Source organism: Vanacampus margaritifer, chromosome 5 (assembly GCF_051991255.1).
Source record: "Vanacampus margaritifer isolate UIUO_Vmar chromosome 5, RoL_Vmar_1.0, whole genome shotgun sequence".
NCBI classification, from domain to species: Eukaryota; Metazoa; Chordata; class Actinopteri; order Syngnathiformes; family Syngnathidae; genus Vanacampus; species Vanacampus margaritifer.
The window spans coordinates 16,436,103-16,455,157 of NC_135436.1; the positions used below are offsets into that span (position 1 = coordinate 16,436,103).

Sequence of the window (19,055 nt, forward strand, 5' to 3'; positions counted from 1 at the left end):
ATAAGTAAAAAATAAAAAATAAAAATCTGAGGTTATAGGCTACTTGAGCTCACATTTTGATTTACCATACAACTCCACAGAGTGAAGCACTAAGGATTAGAGTGGTTTAAGATGAATAGTATTGGCACTGAATTTCATGACCACCATTGTTGATGATTAATGAATGCTTTTCCCACCTGCTCCAAGTCTTCCAGCACCAAATCCAGTCTGGCCAACGCCTCCTGGCACAAGACCTCCTGGGCCGCCGCCGTGCCCTCCACCACCATAACCACCTAATAGCGAGGTCAAACACAGACAGACCAGTCTGTGATGAGCATTGCTGACAACATCATTGTGTGTCATCACGTTTTCATTTTTTTTTAAATAGAAAAATGCGCATACTGCATGGCTTGATTAATCAGGTTTGACAGCAGTGGTTGCGCCATTGTTCAGTTCTATCACAATATCCTTTCAAAAAATATTTGTTTTCTGCTTGTAGTGACATGACACTGGATCACAATTGGTTTCTCCACAGTTGAGGTAATTGAAGCTGAGTTTTGGTCGAAAATGGAACTTCCAAACAGAAATCCATCCATTGTTTCGATATGAATGTGCTTTTTCTCATCACATCTGTTCGATTGAATGTTGTACAGTCCATCCATCCATCCATCCATTTTCTTGACCGCTTTTCCTCACTAGGGTCGCGGGGGTGCTGGAGCCTATCCCAGCTGGCTTCGGGCAGTAGGCGGGGTACACCCTGAACTGGTTGCCAGCCAATCGCAGGGCACACAGAGACGAACAACCATACTCACAATCACACCTATGGACAATTTGGAGTGTTCAATTAACCTGCCATGCATGTCTTTGGAATGTGGGAGGAAACCGGAGTACCCGGTGAAAACCCACGCTAGCACGGGGAGAACATGCAAACTCCACCCAGGAAGGCCGAAGCCCGGACTCGATCTCACGTCCTCTGCACTGGGAGGCGGACATGCTAACCAGTCAGCCACCGTGCTGCCGTTGTACAGTCGACCCCAGCATATTTGCGTTTTGGCACCCACAGATTTGTATATTCATATATTTTTTATGTCTGTATATGTGTTCTTACTACAATACAATGACGGCCAAATGTTGGCATTATAACACATTCAAAGGTGGAAAAAAGGACAGCACAATCACAGTATTTTCAAATTTGATTTCTATGGAATTCACATTCACAGATTGATACCCAAAACGTTCTACTTTTGAGGCAACAGTGTTAACCACAAGGGCACTGAACTGCCAGTAATTTCATTCAGTTCAACATTATCTCAAGGCGCTTTTTAGATAGAACTTGCTTCTCAAGTCAAAAATATTCTTTACAATATTATGTTCTATAACGCAATCACGGCTCAGCTTGCAAATGTACCAAACACAAAAAAAAGTTGAGCCGTGATTGGTTGTTACCTGAGCCCTAAGCAACTGTGATGTCATTTTCAGTTGACAGTAAGTAGCAAAATGGCCGCCCCTTGAGATGGATTAAAAGTGGTGGATTTTGCTGCTTAATGCGTATTCCACATTCTCAATATTAATCAGAATGCCGTGTTTAGACTAGCAGGGGCACATAGAACATATAAAGAAAAAGATTGACTTGACTTCCTCTTTACTTCCTCACAACCATAAATTAGTCATGTAATACACAAAAACTCTTGCGAGAACCCTTAGCCTCTCTTGTATGAAACCAAATCACATCCAATTTCTAGTGGGGAAAAAGCATCAATGTAATGTCTTACTACACTCACCTGCTGCTTTAGCTGGTTTATAGCCGGCGCCGGCGGGCACCCCTCCCGTAGACCCTTTTTAAATCAAATACATACATTTGAGTTATGGTGTGTCTTACAGTACATGTCATGATAACATACATTTCTTACACGCTACTCGTGACTCAACTTTATACTTTCTTTACTGTACTCCCATATACTTGTATGTCTACTGTCTGTTTACATAGATTGCATAGTGATGTTTGTATAGTTTAAATTACTGGAGTTGTATTTGACAGTTTTTGTTGATGCATCACATTACATTAGATCTTACGTTACTCTCCATGAATCAGGAAGTAGAATGCTTACCTCACTAACATGCAGGCAAGCAAAAATGTTTGCACTGCTCCAGAATGAAAAATGCTATATGGTTCAAAGCTTGTGCATCCATATAGCTTTTATTATTGCGTAGTGCAAAATATAAAGAATGGCAAGTATACAAACATACTGTATGTTATAAGTCCTTGAAGTGTACTTGTCTTGTATAGTTTAATTATAAACGCTATATCATGAGAGGGGGGAAATTAGTTTTTGTGGCTTTGCGGGATCATATCTAACATTGCCAAATCATTACCATTAAAATATATTTCTTCATTAGATTTAGTTGAAGTTCGGGTTCACTTTCATGCTTTATTATTTTTAATATGTATGCGTCAGCGTACTAAAATGTCTGATTTGCGGCAGCATGGTTGAGCTGCAATGAAATGTGGCTGGTGAAGTTTATTATTCTTAACGATCCCAGCAGAATTGGGAGCCTTTGTTACCTGGATAGAATCCAGTCCCTGCTCCAGTGCCTATCCCTGCACCAGGTGGTAAATACACGCCTGCAACACACAGTAGGAGAGCAAAAGGTCATTTTTGATATTACCCTAAAAGTTAGATGAACGTTTTCATTGTAAAGCTGGTAACAGTATCTTATGACCATTCAATGACCCCATTTAATATCCACACATTCCCAAACATGTTTATCATTTTTGATCCATTAAAATGAAGTTTATCTCAGGTCATGACTGTGGCAGGCTTACACTGAAAATGAACAGCTCCTGTGAAGATCAAGATAAAAACGTTTGTATCAAAATGAGACAAAGTTCAGGAGAACATTTGAGTTTTCATTTAGAGTCATTTCAGAGAGTTCCAAAGTCAACCCCCGAACCCCCCACCTGCAGCACCCCTGGCCTCCTTTTTCATCTAAATCCTTTGAGGGTCAGGGAACAACAACAGGAATAAAAGAATGGGAGAATGAGAAAAAAAGGACTTCCTTTATTATGGGACAGCTGAGGACAAAATCCAAAGGGACTGGTGAGCTCAGCCCCATGTTACAATGTTACAGTATATGTTGTGAGGAAGAAAGCTGGTTTGTATCACCACAAACACAACACAATGGAGAGAATTGTACAGCGGGGAACACAGTGATTTTGTTTAATGGTCCTTTACATGCGCAAGGAGGCCAATTAATTAAAAGCACATGTCAAAGGCGTTTGTGTGTGTTTATTAACGCATAGTGTGTGAACGCCGCGCTTTGTGCTCCGTCTGCATGGACACCGAGGGAGTGCAAGAACATTACAAGGCATTAGTGTCTGAACCAGCAAAATGAAAATGTATGACATAAGCCACTGAAAAGTGCCAGAAGAGAAATCCAAAAATGTAAACATGATCCAAGGTACCGCAGCGGGCTTTCACTAATACGTTGTGAAGTATTTAATGTTTCTGCCATAATAACATCAATATTCGTTTTTATTGTTACAGTTGTGGTTAGTACAAAAATGTCAACACTTAAGAGGTCGACTATTGAAGTGCCTAACAAAAAAGCAGACTGAGAAGTTTGCGGTGTGAAGAAACGATAACATACATTGGACATTATTATAATGAGAAAAGATTATCTTTGTTACACCTGACGTTGACGTTATGCTTATGGGCGCCAAAATGAGTGCCCATACACTCAAAAGTTTGGACACACTTGCTCCATAGTTTGAGCGAGAAATTTATTTAGTTCAAATTAGTTGTATTTTAAAGTGCTATTTTTATGACCAATTTAACAAAATTACCTTATTAAAAAAAAACACACAAGATAGGCACATAAAAGCAATCTACACAAATCAAAATGTTCAGTTTAAAGTAGTGGAAACTACAACAGTAAACCTCAATGACAATGAAATTCTGGAAAACTTTATTAATTGTCGATAATAAACAATAGGGAGCAATTTACTTGTTTACATTTTTATTGAACTTTTTAAGAAATGCTAATGACCCCGGGATGTCACTGAACGTTTTGTTAAAAAAATGTCTATTGACTAAGGTTTAAAAAAATAATAATTTGAATCCAATATTTTGCAAATATTAAAAATTGTTCAGCAAACACATATGTATATATATATATATATAAACATCTGTTATCAGCCTCCTTGACTACTTATTGGTATCGGCCCAGGAAAAACATCGGTCTATCGCTAATCTAGATTATGCAGGTGTATGTAAAGTTTGGGAAATGTTTTGTGTGTGTGCGTGCGTCTTTAGTGTGTGAGTGAGTGCCACTGCCACTATGACAGACGTGTCAGGTGCAGGTACCACCCAAACAGGGTGGAGAGGTTGTTCCGTCGTCACACAATCAGAAGGATTTCCTGTCTGGGCTTTGCCCGAGAGGCAAAAGGGAATGCGTATGTCCCAGATTTCGCCCAGTTGTGGGCTACTTTGCCATTTTAGCAGAGGGCATCAAGTCCACCGTCTAACACCGTGTGACTTAATTTGGGTCAGATTGTATTTGATTTATTTCCTCACAACGCTCTTGCACAGTTGCATTGTTCAGGAATTATCCAGCAGTTACCTTTGAACCTTATTTTTTGCTTAAATGAATAATGTTGAGGGAAAACAATTTGACCACTTAAGACAAAATTCCTACTGGTGATCTTATCTGGAAGTTATTGGAGAGTTGTAAGGGCTGTTTGTATTACTCATATGCTTTTGGGCCATGTTGACCTAAAAATTTTGGTGAGGCTTTTAGGGAAATATGTTATGAGGCTAAGTACTTGTAGTTCAGGGGTTGTTTGATAATTGTATTGTTTTAAGATGAACTATTGAAAACGAATATAAATTGTTACTTCAGGGATGAAAAATTACAGACAACAAGCAGACTGTACAACAGTGTCTAGGTGGCAATGATCGTTTCACCGAATGATGCACGCACACTCACAACAACAAATTTCTTCTTGTGTACTACTAACATGCATACTAAGTTAATATAAGGCTCTAAATTGTGAGCATGGAGGGTTATTGTCTATATATGTCATGTGACTGACTGGCAATCAAACTCGGATGTACCCGAGATCAAGCCTAAAGATAGCTGGGATACATTCATTTATAATTATTTATTTATTTATTTATTTTTTATTCTAACTGAGAATTTAATGTTCTACTTGACATATCAGCTACATATTGGGTCTACATACTGACTAGCAAAAGGGTTAGGAAATTGTAAGTCACAACTTTCTTTGTTTCTGAATCAACATGGCAATGACATTTTTTTTCCGCAGCGCCTCTCATGTTAATGACAGTTTTCACAATTGCTCTTTGTGACCTCTAAGAGCGCACTTTTTGCTTCATTTAAAAAACAAACTAGTGAGTAATGGGCTATTTCCACCACCATGTGCTGCGGTTGTGCAATAACTGCTCATGTATTAAATAGCTCAAGAGGTGATGGAACAGTTTGCATGTTGCTTAAAAAACTTGAGAAAACACATGCACATTGCTTACACGGCCGACCTCACAAAAGTTAATAACAGCATTCTTTTTATTTGTTCTGGCCAAAACCGTGCATAATCAGTAAGCCGCAGGTCCACGTCATTAGGAAAACACAGGACACTTGCTCTAGTCTCTGCAATGTTTTAGCTCCAAAAGTACCCGTTTTGGACAGTGTTCACAGTAAATCTGTCAAAGCAGATCAACAGCATGGTCAAAAAAACTGTGCGGATCCTGGCACCCTTACATTATCAAACATGTGACAACTGTCCTGTCCTACTATCTTGTCACTCCTTCCACTGCTTGCTGGATGAGGAGGGGTGACAGTGTGAGGAACGTAATGTTGAAAAAATGTACGCACTCATCTTATCGTGGCACTCCTAATCTGACCCTACATTCTGACAGATCATCAGCGTGAGCTATGCACTGGAAAAGCAGACGTCAGTGGCGTTCAGGTGATCGGGTGTGTTGGCTTTAAGCCTGCGTTTACACTTTAGGTCTTAGTATCCAATCCCAATTTAGTAGCTGCAATGGACCCACTTAATACATTCAACATCCCAAAGGTATTTATTACATTTTATAATTTGACCGAAATTCCATTTAAATAAATTGACAAGTGACCAGCAAACATGAGCAGATCATGTCTGACTTTTGAAGTTCCACTGAGTGTCATGTTTCTTTTACTTTTTATGCAGATTGGTCAAAAGTACTCACACCCTGAACTTGAACTACATACTGTACATATGTGTAAAAAAATAAATAAAAATAAAAATAAAAAGTAAGTAAGCAACTTCTGTAATATATTATCACTGTGCTTACATTTAGTAAAAAAAGCAGAAACAACCATCTACAGAAAAAGGCAACATTGGGTAACAATAGCACAAAAGTAACTTAACATTAGAAATGGATGCTGAAGTCGACCCTATTTAATGGTCTATGCACCACCGAGATTTGCTGTAATTTAGATTTTCCGTGGCTGTGTTCTTTGGGTAGATTTGTGTTATGTGTCTTTTCAATGATGTCCAGCTTGTAATGATCAGGCATATCCGATCTCGTCTTTGCTTACACAATGCTCACATTGGCAGATATCTGATTGTTCTTAATTAGTTTTTTTTTTTTTAAATCAGATTTTTATCCACATAGAAATGAGACCTGATTTGGATCAGAGGATATACAATTTCATGCGTTTTTTTATGAGCACATTGCCATTACTCACATCTGAACTGGGCCATACAAAATCTGAACTGTCTCACTTGAACCTTGTTGTGTAATGCCTCCACTGATTGGAAAGCTAAATGTGGGAATTTAATCATTACTGTTTCATACTTGGACATGACAAAAGAATAAGCCATGGTTGAATTGATCAGAACCAAACATGTGAAATGACTTGGAGCAAGTGGAATGCGCAAATGACATTGTTTTCTATCATTTAGAATGCTTTTGAATGATATTTTTGTAACTTCTCTCAACACAATCAGCAAAGATTCGTGACTAGCCTATAAGCATTTTAGTACATGGGTGTAATTCTATTATGTATGTCTGCTGTAAAATAAATAAATAAAAAGCCAATTTTCAAAGTTAATATATATGTTTTATACCCAGGCCCAGACACTATAACTAGAAACTATAAAGCGCCATAAAAACAGCTAAATCCAAACCACCGGCCTGAACCCTGCAACACCTTTCACAGTAGTCATGGTGGTAAGAAAATCTAGTTGCCAAAATGTTAATGACTTCTGGCTACTGCTGTCGAGACTTCAGCCAGAGGACATTAGCTTTAATGTAAAACTGAATGCTCTGGATAAAATTGTCAAATCTACCAGGACTTACCCAGTACAGAACTAGAGCCAGGCAGACATAAATGTTCATAACAGTTCTTTCACAATGACGAAGCCAAACCGGTGAAGGCTTTAAAGCAGGCTCCTGGCCACAGGAGTGAAGTCACAGAGCCACTAAACGTCATCAAACTGAAATGCCTTTGTAAATGCAGCACGAGAAGGCAGGAGAGAGAAACCTGTATCGTGATCTCTGATGATGGTTTCTCTGATTGCACAGTGGACCTGATGAGCACTGTGATCCCAGTGCATCACTTGAATCCAATAACTTGTGGTCACCTCTCACGCGAGCCATAATTGGATTGAGATGTGGATTCACAAGTCTCTATCAATAAAGCCTGAAGCACTGCTGACCTTGGGAATCAAGATTTGGGAATCAACCAGAAGTCCTGAGCTAATGTTGGAATCCCTCACATTTTTGGACTGCAAGGCTGTACCGTAAATCTCCATTGATTGGTTTAAACGGGCCAAAGTAACTTCCAGTAGTGAGAAACTAGCCCAAATGCAATTAGGATAGTGAAGTCACCAAACTCCCATTTTTCCCTTTAGTCCACTGAATTGTGGCAAGCATGCGTCTATTATTAAATGGGCACGAAACTGTAGTTTGTCCCCACTAAATGTGTTGACAGTTGACTGATTTTTTTTTATTAAGTGTCCTCATTTGTGTATTTTTCTGATGGATTACACCCAAAAACACAACTGATTTATGCATAACAGCGTGGAGGAGTGGCATGTTCACCCATGACATTTTGATGACGACCTCAAAGATAAATGTCACTTTTTGCTGTTTTAAGGAATTCCTTTGCCAATAATGTTGTAAATTATTTGTGTTCTAAATTGTCGAAAATCTGGTTTCTTAAAGCCAAAACAATTCAATGTATCTTGAAATGTATAACCGATAAATGGTATTATATGCAAGTACAAAAATATATATTTTTAAAAGTGCTTTGTATTTACTTTAATTAATTGATAAAATTTAAAATCTTGAGTTAATTTAGTTCTTTTAACGCCAATACCGCTAATAGTATATATATTTGTATATGTATTTTTATTTTTGTTTTGTTTCATGTTATTGTCTTGTTTTGTCTGTCTCGTTAGGGTTTTGCGTCCACCTGTTCTCATCAGCCCCATCACTTGTGTCTACTAATCAACTCTCTCAGCCACCTGCGTCTTGCTGAGTGGTTCCTCGTGGTCTTGTTAGTTTGCTCGTAGTGAGTTTTCTTTCTTTTGGTTTAATCACAACAACTGCACTCCTATTTAGACCACTTTTTGTGACCAAATTTAGACACGGTGGGGGGCGTGTTATAGAATACGCCCTCAATCCATGGAATGCATACTGACGGGGTGGCATGGCTTAGCGGTAGAGTGATTGTCTCCCAAACCAGAGGTTGTGAATTTTGATCCCATGCCATTGTGTGTGTGTATATATATATATATATATATATATATATATATATATATATATATATATATATATATATATATATATATATATATATATATATATATATATATATATATATTGTCCTGACACGAAAATTACGTTTTTAAGTCAAGAAATGTGCCTTTTTTTTTTTTTCCAGCACTTGTTTACTCAACCCTACCCAACCACATAACAAAAATAATCATATACGATGGAATCATCTCTTTTTGAGGTGTGTTAGAATATATAACAGGGCGTTTTGACAAACATTTGATGATACTACCAAATTAACTTCTTTTTTTTTCTCTAAATCGTACTTTTTTTCCTTTTCAGTATGGCCCTTAACTCCATTTTATGCTCTAAAGATTGAAGGTTTAGATCATGATGTTTGCACATGTCCAACGATTGGTTAGGATTGTCAACATTGATGTAGGAATAATAATAATGGAATACTTTACTGTAGACACATACTTTATCATGAGAATGCTGCAATGAAAAGCAAAATATAATTATTGCTTCCATGGTTTAAAATGACCCCTAGTGGCTTTTCTTTTCTTCAGTTTCATGGAATCTGTGTAAATATTTCAACTTTCTGTTGAAGACTCGACAGGAATGATTACCGGTATACATGTTAAAAAAAAACTTTGTTGGCAGGTTTTTCAATTGTCTTGCCAAATCTATCTGATACTTTGTATTTATGATGCAAACAAATACTGTCTTCAGTCTCACCATATGGTTTTCTAACAAGAAAGTGGACATATTTATTAACAAATCCTTTCCCAGTCCTTTCCCCGGGGAACATAAATCATTTACACTTGTCGACGGAAAACATTCAGACGTGCCTTTCGCTCGATCATAATTCAAGCAAGTGCAAGTGAGCACATGAAACGAGTCCATTGGAGTGCTAATAATGTTCATGTTATTCATAGATACTTGACCCTAGGACTAGGCTCTGTGATTTTTTTCCCTTCCATTACTTTTAGTGCACATACAGATGGAGTTGGTTTTACAGTCATATGATGTTATGGGTAGATTTAAATAATAATGCTGCTACACAGTGCGATGAGAAACCTGTGCTGAAAACTTACAGGAAAAGATACTGTATATGGATGACTGACTTTCTTTTAGAGGCTAACAATTTAATCTCTCTACATCTAAAATGCCACTAGGACCCAAAAAGGATGAGGACAAGCATTAAGAGAGCGCAAATCTCCGTCAAGGAAGCTATGATTCCAGATAATCCTTACAATCCTGTTGGGAAAGGGAGGGACCACCATAATTCTGTGTGAAAAATGCCTGATGATTGATGAGCTCCAAATTTAATGGTTCCTTTCTTGGCACATGCGTCATACCTCCACTGAGATGAGTGAAAAACATCCAGCTCAAAACAGATGCCGAAATATGACATTTGAGTGAATACTCATAAAACAAGTGCAATACGGTTTGGTTTGGACTCTTGTGTACCTAGTTTGGATGCGATGTGACTGTTTTTCTGTGGTGGGCTGACACAGACAGAAAGCTCAAGTAAATCAGAGTAGTGTAAAAAGGGATGAAAAGTAAACTCACAGCCTGAGTGAGAGTGGGAGGAAAGGCATGCACGCACAATGTCTTTCTCTGTCTGAAACAGATAAGCCGTAAAGTCAAACGGTTCTTGAAATGAAGCCTTTAAAAAGGCATGTATTTACTTTGTGGTGGTTTTTACATTCAATTGATTCTCGGTAGACTTGGTAGATTCAAGCTGTCAATACGGACGCTCATATCCTTCCTGTGTCCATCTGGATTGGAGTCCACCAAGGACACATTGTCTCGCCCACGTGTTATAACTACACACATGGTCTACATACACTGTCTGCATATGTGTATGTCTGAGGTGAATACCCACAATGGTGTTTAGTTTATAGCGAAAACGTGGGTTTAAACAAGAAGACTGCTGAAGAAAGTATTGCATATATGACCAGCATGTGGAGCAGCTGTTGCTCCTGTTTAACATCAAATTGGTGATAAAACAGTCAATGAGACAGCTGCTAGTTGCGATAGAGAGAGTACGAAAAGAAGTAAGAGATAGCAGCCAGACGTCTTTCTATTTGTGAGCATGTGGTGAAATTTTGTTTGAACCTGAGCCTTTTAAGTACACCTGCTCAATCAAATGAGATCCAATACAAGAGTAATTCAGCTTTAAATAAGATAATGATTGGTTTTGACTCACTGATGATGTCACCGGACTTGTGTGTGGCTATGTGCGCTGTAATTAACTGATGACCAATCCATTTTGCCAATATCAGGTGGGATAGGTTCGAGCTCCGTGTGACCCTGAGCAGGATAAGCTGTACCAAAAATGAATGGATGGATGGTTCGTTTCGATTGACACTGTCAACAATGTTTATTATTTATGTGGGACAGTATACCAATTTCACCGTAGACTGCAATAACAATAAAAAAATAAAACGGTATTCTAAATTTTAGTTTACATTTCCAAAATCACCTATCTGCAGAACTGGACTGGCACAAATAATCGGCCCTGGCATTTTGACTTAGGCCCTCGGGCCCAGCCTGATTCCTGATCACACTTGGCTACCACTGATGTTTATTGGTTCAATTTACTCTCTATATTGTAAATGGATGAATGGGCTGCTCCTTCTAAATTGTGGGCTGGTCTCCCGGGGTAAAAAGGAGGAAAATAATAATTGAATAGCATCACATCTGCCCCAAATGACATTGGCCCACCGGGTATCTGCCCCAAATGACATTGGCCCACCGGGTATCTGCCCAGGATGCTAGATGGCCAGTCCAGCCCTGCCTATCTGTATGATGCAGTGCAAGTGTACAGTGCAAACTTTAACCACACTCATAAATATAATGTTAAATCAAAACAACATTCCTATCTTGTTCTAAAAAATATTTTGAAATAACTCATTTCATTATGCAAGTGTACATAATATTATGCTCAGGTACAGGTGTAGTTACATCATACTGTAGAGTCAAAGAGTATTAAGTTGCAATTTGAAATGGGAACGTTTGGCAGGAAATTTACTAGGTTTGGATTAATCTGCTTTATACAAAATCTAAGACATCTTAACTCAGGATGACACTTCTTTGGATGGATCCTACAGTAATTCACCTAGCATGCTTGAAGTAAACAGTGTGACAAACGTTGCAAGCATGCAGAGATAATTTCTTTATTAGAGTGGTGAGACAGAGTTTTGGATTGTTGTCAAAGTTCTTTGCTTGGAATTCATTCAGCACTCTTGTTATCAGAGAGCATACTTTGAGATGAACACACACTTTTATAGACACACTAACTTGTTACACCTTGCTCCGAAATGGAGGGAATGAAATAAGAATATGTGAAATGTGGTCAGTTTTGTATGTAACAAAATGTTAATCGCAACAATCTGTAAATGATTGATGTTTTATTGTGTTTAGCATGCCTATTAAAGCAAAGACAAGGCCAGGAAACCACTGACCTCCATCTCCAACTTATTAGAATTGTGTATATGGATGCCCTGCCAAGAATGAAGTATTAACAAGAATGCGTTCCTCAACGGAGGTTTGGTTTCACAACTACCCTGGGATTCAAGTATACAGAACATAAGACACACTCCAAAAAAAAAAAAACGTTATTAATGTTGATAAATGCTGAATATGATCATAATTGCATGGATTTAAATTAGAATGAAGAAACAACTAAATAATTTGGGAATGTCATTGAAAAATGAAAAGTTATTTTTCTCCTAAAAGCAGAATTAAAACGTGCTCCCTATATTAAAAAAAAGGGCAAACCTCACAAGCTTTGCACCTGCTCTTACACAGTGCAGCTAAGAGTTCCATTGACCTGTGACACATGCTTACCTCCTTGCAGAGTGGGCTGAATCGCTGCTACGAGGAAGAGTCCATGGAGGAGCAGCCGAACCTTTCCGTTAGCCATCTCGCTCCCAAATGCACCACCCCTCTCCAGATGAGCTGGTTTTATTCTCCGCTACCTAATTAACACAAGTTGAGCAGTGGTGAGGGAAAAAAGGAGAACGATACGGGATTCAAAGACGGCAATAGCTCAGTTTCAATGGATCACTTTGCTTTTTTCCCTCCTCCCTGTCTGTTGTTGCTGTTTTTATTCTGGTCACTCTTGCCAGCAGTACTAGTGCTGTTGCCAGCAAGGACAGGGGGGTGGAGGGGGGGGAGAGGGATAGAGACACATTTTGTGGGAGAGAGAAAGTCCCCCATCAAGAAGGAATTGAACTATTTGCCAAACACTTGCTTGGATACAAAGCATACTTATCTGAGAGCGTCAGCTACAAGACTGAGGAGCAGCGACCCACACCGCCTGACAATTACCTCTCGAAAGGGCTTTACATTTTCAGCCGATTTGATTTGTCGTGTTATTATTTGTTACTAGGGAAAAGTAACTAAATATACAATTATTATGAAGTCACCTTCGGCACGAGGACGCAGCAATCAGAGGGGCACAGTGACTGGCAGTGCACATGTGAAAAACTGTCGTGGAGGTAGTGAGGACACTATTGGATTCAAACACAGATAAGAATGCCAAATGAATGAAACACCAACCTGCCTGTCTTATGCTGTAATCCTGAGTCAGTTTCCGAAAGTAATGGCAACTGTCAGTCTGGTAACAAGAATCATAAGTTGAAGCAGCAGAGCTTTAGTCCATTGTGATATTTAAAGGACTCGAGAGACTGTCTGACAACAGAGCAGAGCATAAACACATTGTGCCTGTGAATCATTACTAAAGCACAGTGTGCAATGTGATGCCAGAACATGACGACCTGCGTGTGGATCACAAGCCACCAATATTGACGAGATCAACCAAGGGAATGATTTGGGCAGTTGGATGGCTAGAGGAAAAAGGTAGCCTATCATCCCCACATTTTACACTCTTGATTTCTTTTAAGGAAAATGTGGTTGGTCACGCATCACATCTCGGCACCAGAGGGCGTTGTCTCTCAAATTGTGGTATGGAAATTTACGGAAACACCGTTAGGGCTCATCTACATTTCTCTGGATCAGGGTTATTATAGTTTTGGAATTTTCATTTTAGTTAGTTTTTATTTTCATTTTGAGTTTAGTTTTTTTCAATTTAGTTAGTTTTAATGAGTTTTTAGGGCATTTCTGTTAGTTTATATTATTTAAAAAATGCTTAATTTGAGTTAGTTTCAGTATTAGTTTTCTTTTTGTGTATTACTTGTGCGCAATATTTAATAAACACCATGGTAAAATGAAAAAAGTAACACATTTCTTACCTAGCGTTGCATTTCGGCTGAGTTAAATGAAAAAGCAGGCAAGCCGAGCCATTGGAGCCAAAAATGAAGCACGTAAAATTGTCGCCTTCACTCTAAAAATGGATTGGTGAAAAAAACTACCAATCTAGTAGCTTAATCTCATATTGGCTTGATTAATCAATAGATTGGTCAGACATTGACCATTCTGGGTGGTTACAGGCCATTTTTTTGGGTTAGTCAAAAAACCAATGAAATTGGTTACAGTAGAAAGCACTTGGAAATATATTTATTGTATCAATTTATTGTATTCTAAATGTATTTATTAATCATTATAAGTGATTACAATATAATATATGAATAATATAGTGTTTAAAAATGGAAATGTGTGTCTATATAGGTCTCCAGGTGTGACCATCTTAGTGGCCTAGTGGTAGTGTATCTCCCCTGAGACAGGGAGGTTGTGGGTTCAATCCCTGGCCGGGTCAGACCAAAGACTATAAAAATGGGATCCATTTGCCTCCCTGCTTGACACGCAGCATTATGGGTTGGAATTGGGGGGTTAGCTCGACAAATGATTTCCTAGCGTGGCCCTTGCTCTTGCTCAGGGGATGGGTCAAATGTGGATAGCAAATTTTGGCCTACTTAGGTGGGTGTGACAATCAGTGGTACTTTTTAAATGTCAGCATCTAACACAGATTAACCAATATTTTGGTCAGAATGACCAATATATATGGGTTGAAAACACCTACCATTCTAGAATGGTTGTTTTAATCAAAGGATCTGTCGGACACATAACTACCAGCTAGAATGGTCAAATTTACCCCTCTTTTTTTTTTTTTTATCAATTTGACCATTCTGTTTTTAAGGTATAGGAGTGATGTGATCTGAAGGTGCTTTTCTATTAGCTGCCGCTAGATGACGTCACTTCTGTGTGACACACTTTCAAACGTCCTTATTCCAGTTATTACCTTAATAAATATGCTTAAAATCACATTTTAAAATCATCCCCGAAAGCTCATGCGTTAAATTATTACCAAATACTAAAACAAAGGACATTTTCGCGATAATTATTGTTAGTTTTAGTTAGTTCTGTAAACATAAAATTTCGTTTTAGTTAGTATTCATTTTTATTTCATTTCGTTAACAAAATAGTTTTTTTAATTTTTGTTTTCTTTGTTGTTTTTCGTTAACCAAAATAACCTTGCTTTGGATTAAGACTACTGTATTGAATTTGAGAATAGAAGACTCAGCTGCTCTTATTTTTCTTCTAGGCTTTTGCAATTGGATTTGTAACAAAACAACCCTGAAAAAGTGTAAAGGGAAAACTATAGTTAATAGATTCTTAGCCAGCTAACGAATTGTCACACAGTTGTTAGTCTTGGTGCTAAGAATAAATTACAATTGGGTTGTTCATCACATCACAAGGGGTTGGTTGTGAATTTTGCCAACGTGTGCTGGTTGTCACATGTGACAATAATTCATGGTGAAATTACGAATCCTATTAAGAAATGTGGGCAAAAATATTACATGGAAGATAAAAAAAGGTCCTGACTACACCAGATGCCATGATGAGGGCAGTCAGTAAACTGAAATGATATTACCGGTAGTAAAAAAGTCCATACAAGCCAAAGATGTATTATTTAAATTACAGAACACTGGCAAAAATATTGCTTAAAAATAAATAAGCAAAAGGTTGTTGATGGTGTAGTCCACTCATCCATGACAGTGGGCTATGTTAAAAGATGGTTAGGTTTCAATGATGAGCAAGAGCACCAGCTGAAGGAATATACTGCTGTCACAATTTGGTAAAAGTCAGATTTTTTTCAAAAATCGATACAAACGGTCAGTGCACACATGAGGGTGTTATTTTTATTTATCTATTTTATTACAAATTTAGACCAATCTGAGATGGTGAAAATTGCATGCTCTCTTAAATGATGTAATGTTATATGTTAGACATTCAAATTTTGGGGTTTTCTAAAAAGTGACTATTTAGGAGTTACAAGGTTTCGGCCCAACTCCAGCGATGCAAAACTTTGTTTTGATCTTTATGTGGGTCCATACAGAAGCATATCCTATAATGTTCATGTTCCTTGCTCATTTTAAGTTCAGCCGCATTAAATATTGAAACTTCAATTTTGTTCTGCCTTCCTACCATTTCTAAAAGAAAACTGTAACGATTAATAGATGATTAACTAGTGTCAGGTGGAATGTAAAAATGCCACTTCTAAAAATATACAGTGCATTTCGAGATTTAAATGCCATTTGCACTTGCTAAAGCTCCATTGCGTCACATGGCAGATCCATTCCAAACAACACAACTACAGACTCAAAATTATTTCGTTAGAAAATACCACAGTGCTGACTAGAACGTCACTGTCCATATTTTTGCTATCATTTTAGGTCTTAAAATAGAAGACACAGAGTAGAAGTAAATTTTACTGGCGAATGCCGCAGACAAAGTCATTACTCCAACTGACACAAATCTGACAGAGCTGCATGTTGCACGAAAGCTAATGGGATGTGCTTTCCAAAACACACAGTATTCGTCATGGTAGTGGCATCCGCTGTTAGCGTGCTGACTTCCTCATGCTGATTTATGTAAAGTTGGACCGAAACTCAGCTGTTCCGACTAAATACAAAGTATGTTGTACGTGATTATGAGGTGAGAACTCATGCAGTTAATCTCCAAAAGAAACCGAATCTGTTTGAGTTCACTTCATTTACTGTGTCTGATGATTCTATTTTGAATCATAATCTAGATCTATTATCTATATACAAAGCTGCAATATCCTTATATTTTTAGTGATGACTTTACACACTTTTTTTCTGAAAGGTTGTTTTCAGAATAAACGAGTTTCAAACTCTGTTTATGGGTTACATACACCATGTTAATGTTATCTCCATATAAAGCACTGGATTAAGAAGGATGAAAGCATGTCACTAGTAAGACATTATTAGTAAGTGTCATTCAAGATGAGAGGTCTACAGCAGGAATGTCTGTCAATCCATGTTTGACAGCTGAGTATAGTAATTGAGCCCTAATTCCAGAAGGTATGTTGCAAGTGCTATGAAGTATAGAAATGCAAGCATCATCATCATTTTTCTTCCGTTGGTTTCCGATCCACCTTCACAGGGAAGGTTCCATTCCTTGCCGTGACAGAGATGTATGAATTCACTGATGGGTGGATTTTGGTCAAGATAAAGATTAGAGCACAGATTCTTAAGCCAAAGATGAAGAGAAAATGTATATTTCAGCATGACCTGAAGACAACAAAAGACAACGCAAGCTTTAGAATGACCCCGGACCCGAATTTCCAGTAGACATGAGTGGGATGACCCAAAAAGGGCCATGCAAGTGCACCTACTGTATGACCCTATGAAATCTGCCTAGAAATAGAATCCAAGCAGTGCTGTTGATCCCTGTTGTAGCTAGAAGGTGTTTTCAGTTGTTAGATTTTATAATGAATCACAAATTATTTTTTTATTATTTTATGTATAACATTGGAATTGGTTGGGAGAAAAAGGGCTTATTGCTTCATTTACGCATAATCACAATTAGGAGAGCTAAAGCAACTTATGAGGTCCACGAGTATTGCGCACCATAAAATGCGTGATTCGTGGTCAAATCGACAATAGCCTAGAAATTATTCCATTTATCACAAGCTACTGTAGCATGAAAATGATAATGAATGTTATTTGGACAAATAATTACATATCATTGCCTTAACACTATCCAGTCACTGCATTTAGATGACTGTATTTATAAAAACATGTGCATTAAGTTTCTGTTTCGTTCCGATATTTTTTCCCTGCACTGTAATTTGTTTCAGTTAGAATTTGTTTCTATAAGTGAGACATTCATAAATGACGTCTTACCTAAACACACTGTACATGACCTAATTGCGTGAAAAGCAAATAAAGTGGCAGAGTGAATACATAAATATTGTTCACAGACTTGGTTATTAACTTTGCATAAGTGTTATATACCTTCACAGAATTTATGACATTTAATCAAACAATTCCACTCATTTTACTCACAAAGTCCCACTGCAGCAGGTTACCACATTCTTAGCCAATCACAACTTGTGCCGCACGATATTCCGAACACAAACATTGCATGAAATAACAAGCTCATATGATTGCAGTAAATCATGAATTAGAAACCAAAACACAAGGAGAGCATTGACCATACGCTGTCGTCTGCATGTGACCATTCTTTCCATGTTGGATTTGTGACAAATTGGACCAGCTGAGTTGAGGCACAAGTGTATTCTGGACGAGAAAAGTGTTTGTCCTCTTTAATTCGCTCTCTATTTAAGCTCAGTCTGGTCCCCTTCCTTTGGGCAAAGTTGAATGTTGTTTTTGTCAAAAAGGCTCTGATTAAACGGAACACTGAAGGATGGGGGCGGAGGTCAAACTGGACTTTATGGCTTTATAAATTGGGACTTCTTTATGACTGTTGTGTTGCTGTAATGGAATATTATTGACCGTGCATTATTATGCTTGTGTTTAAAGAATGAAATAACATTCTTTCATTCAATACACTCTTTCTGACACAAGCACAATGCAAGAACATGAGGTCACATGGGATGAAGCCAACATCTGCTTCTTGAACAGAAACACATTATCGTTATTGGTAGCATCTACAGATATCAACTTTCTACGTCCGTGTTGGTTCCATGTTCAAATGACAAGTGCACTTGTCAGTTGAACACAGATGGTGTTGTTTTTGTCTTGTTTTCCTTTTATGTTGTGTATTTCTTGTAGCGTTAGTGGGAAATTGCTGTGTAACACTCCACATATGGATTGCTATTGATGCAATGAGCCCTTGCTCACTGGTAGAGCTGCGCTGGCTAACTACTGATAGGCACTATGCAGATAATCAAAGAGTGGCATTAGCCCTACTCTGCTAGACAGCTCTAGTTCAACATATGTTTCTATCAAGTGGTACATTTGAAGATGGTTCGCCACAATACTGTTTGGAACGGTAAACCAGTAAACAATGCCTCACATTCACTAGGAGCAAATAAGGGTTCAGTGTCTTGCTCAA

At 38.0% G+C, this 19,055-nt stretch overlaps 1 protein-coding gene across 2 annotated transcripts in view; it reads right to left on the minus strand.

Moving 5' to 3' along the window:
• The window catches only part of elna (elastin a), a 50,802-nt gene extending 37,941 nt beyond the window's left edge, over positions 1–12,861 (minus strand). For both annotated transcript variants that reach the window (XM_077566506.1, XM_077566507.1), the window contains exons 1-4: positions 12,618–12,861; positions 2,543–2,602; positions 1,761–1,814; positions 177–272 (exon numbers count right to left, since the gene is read on the minus strand). In XM_077566506.1, the coding sequence (XP_077422632.1) occupies positions 177–272; positions 1,761–1,814; positions 2,543–2,602; positions 12,618–12,693 (286 nt within the window). In that variant the 5' untranslated portion in view covers positions 12,694–12,861. The remainder of the gene's footprint in view (positions 1–176; positions 273–1,760; positions 1,815–2,542; positions 2,603–12,617) is intronic.
• Positions 12,862–19,055: the final 6,194 nt, after the last annotated feature.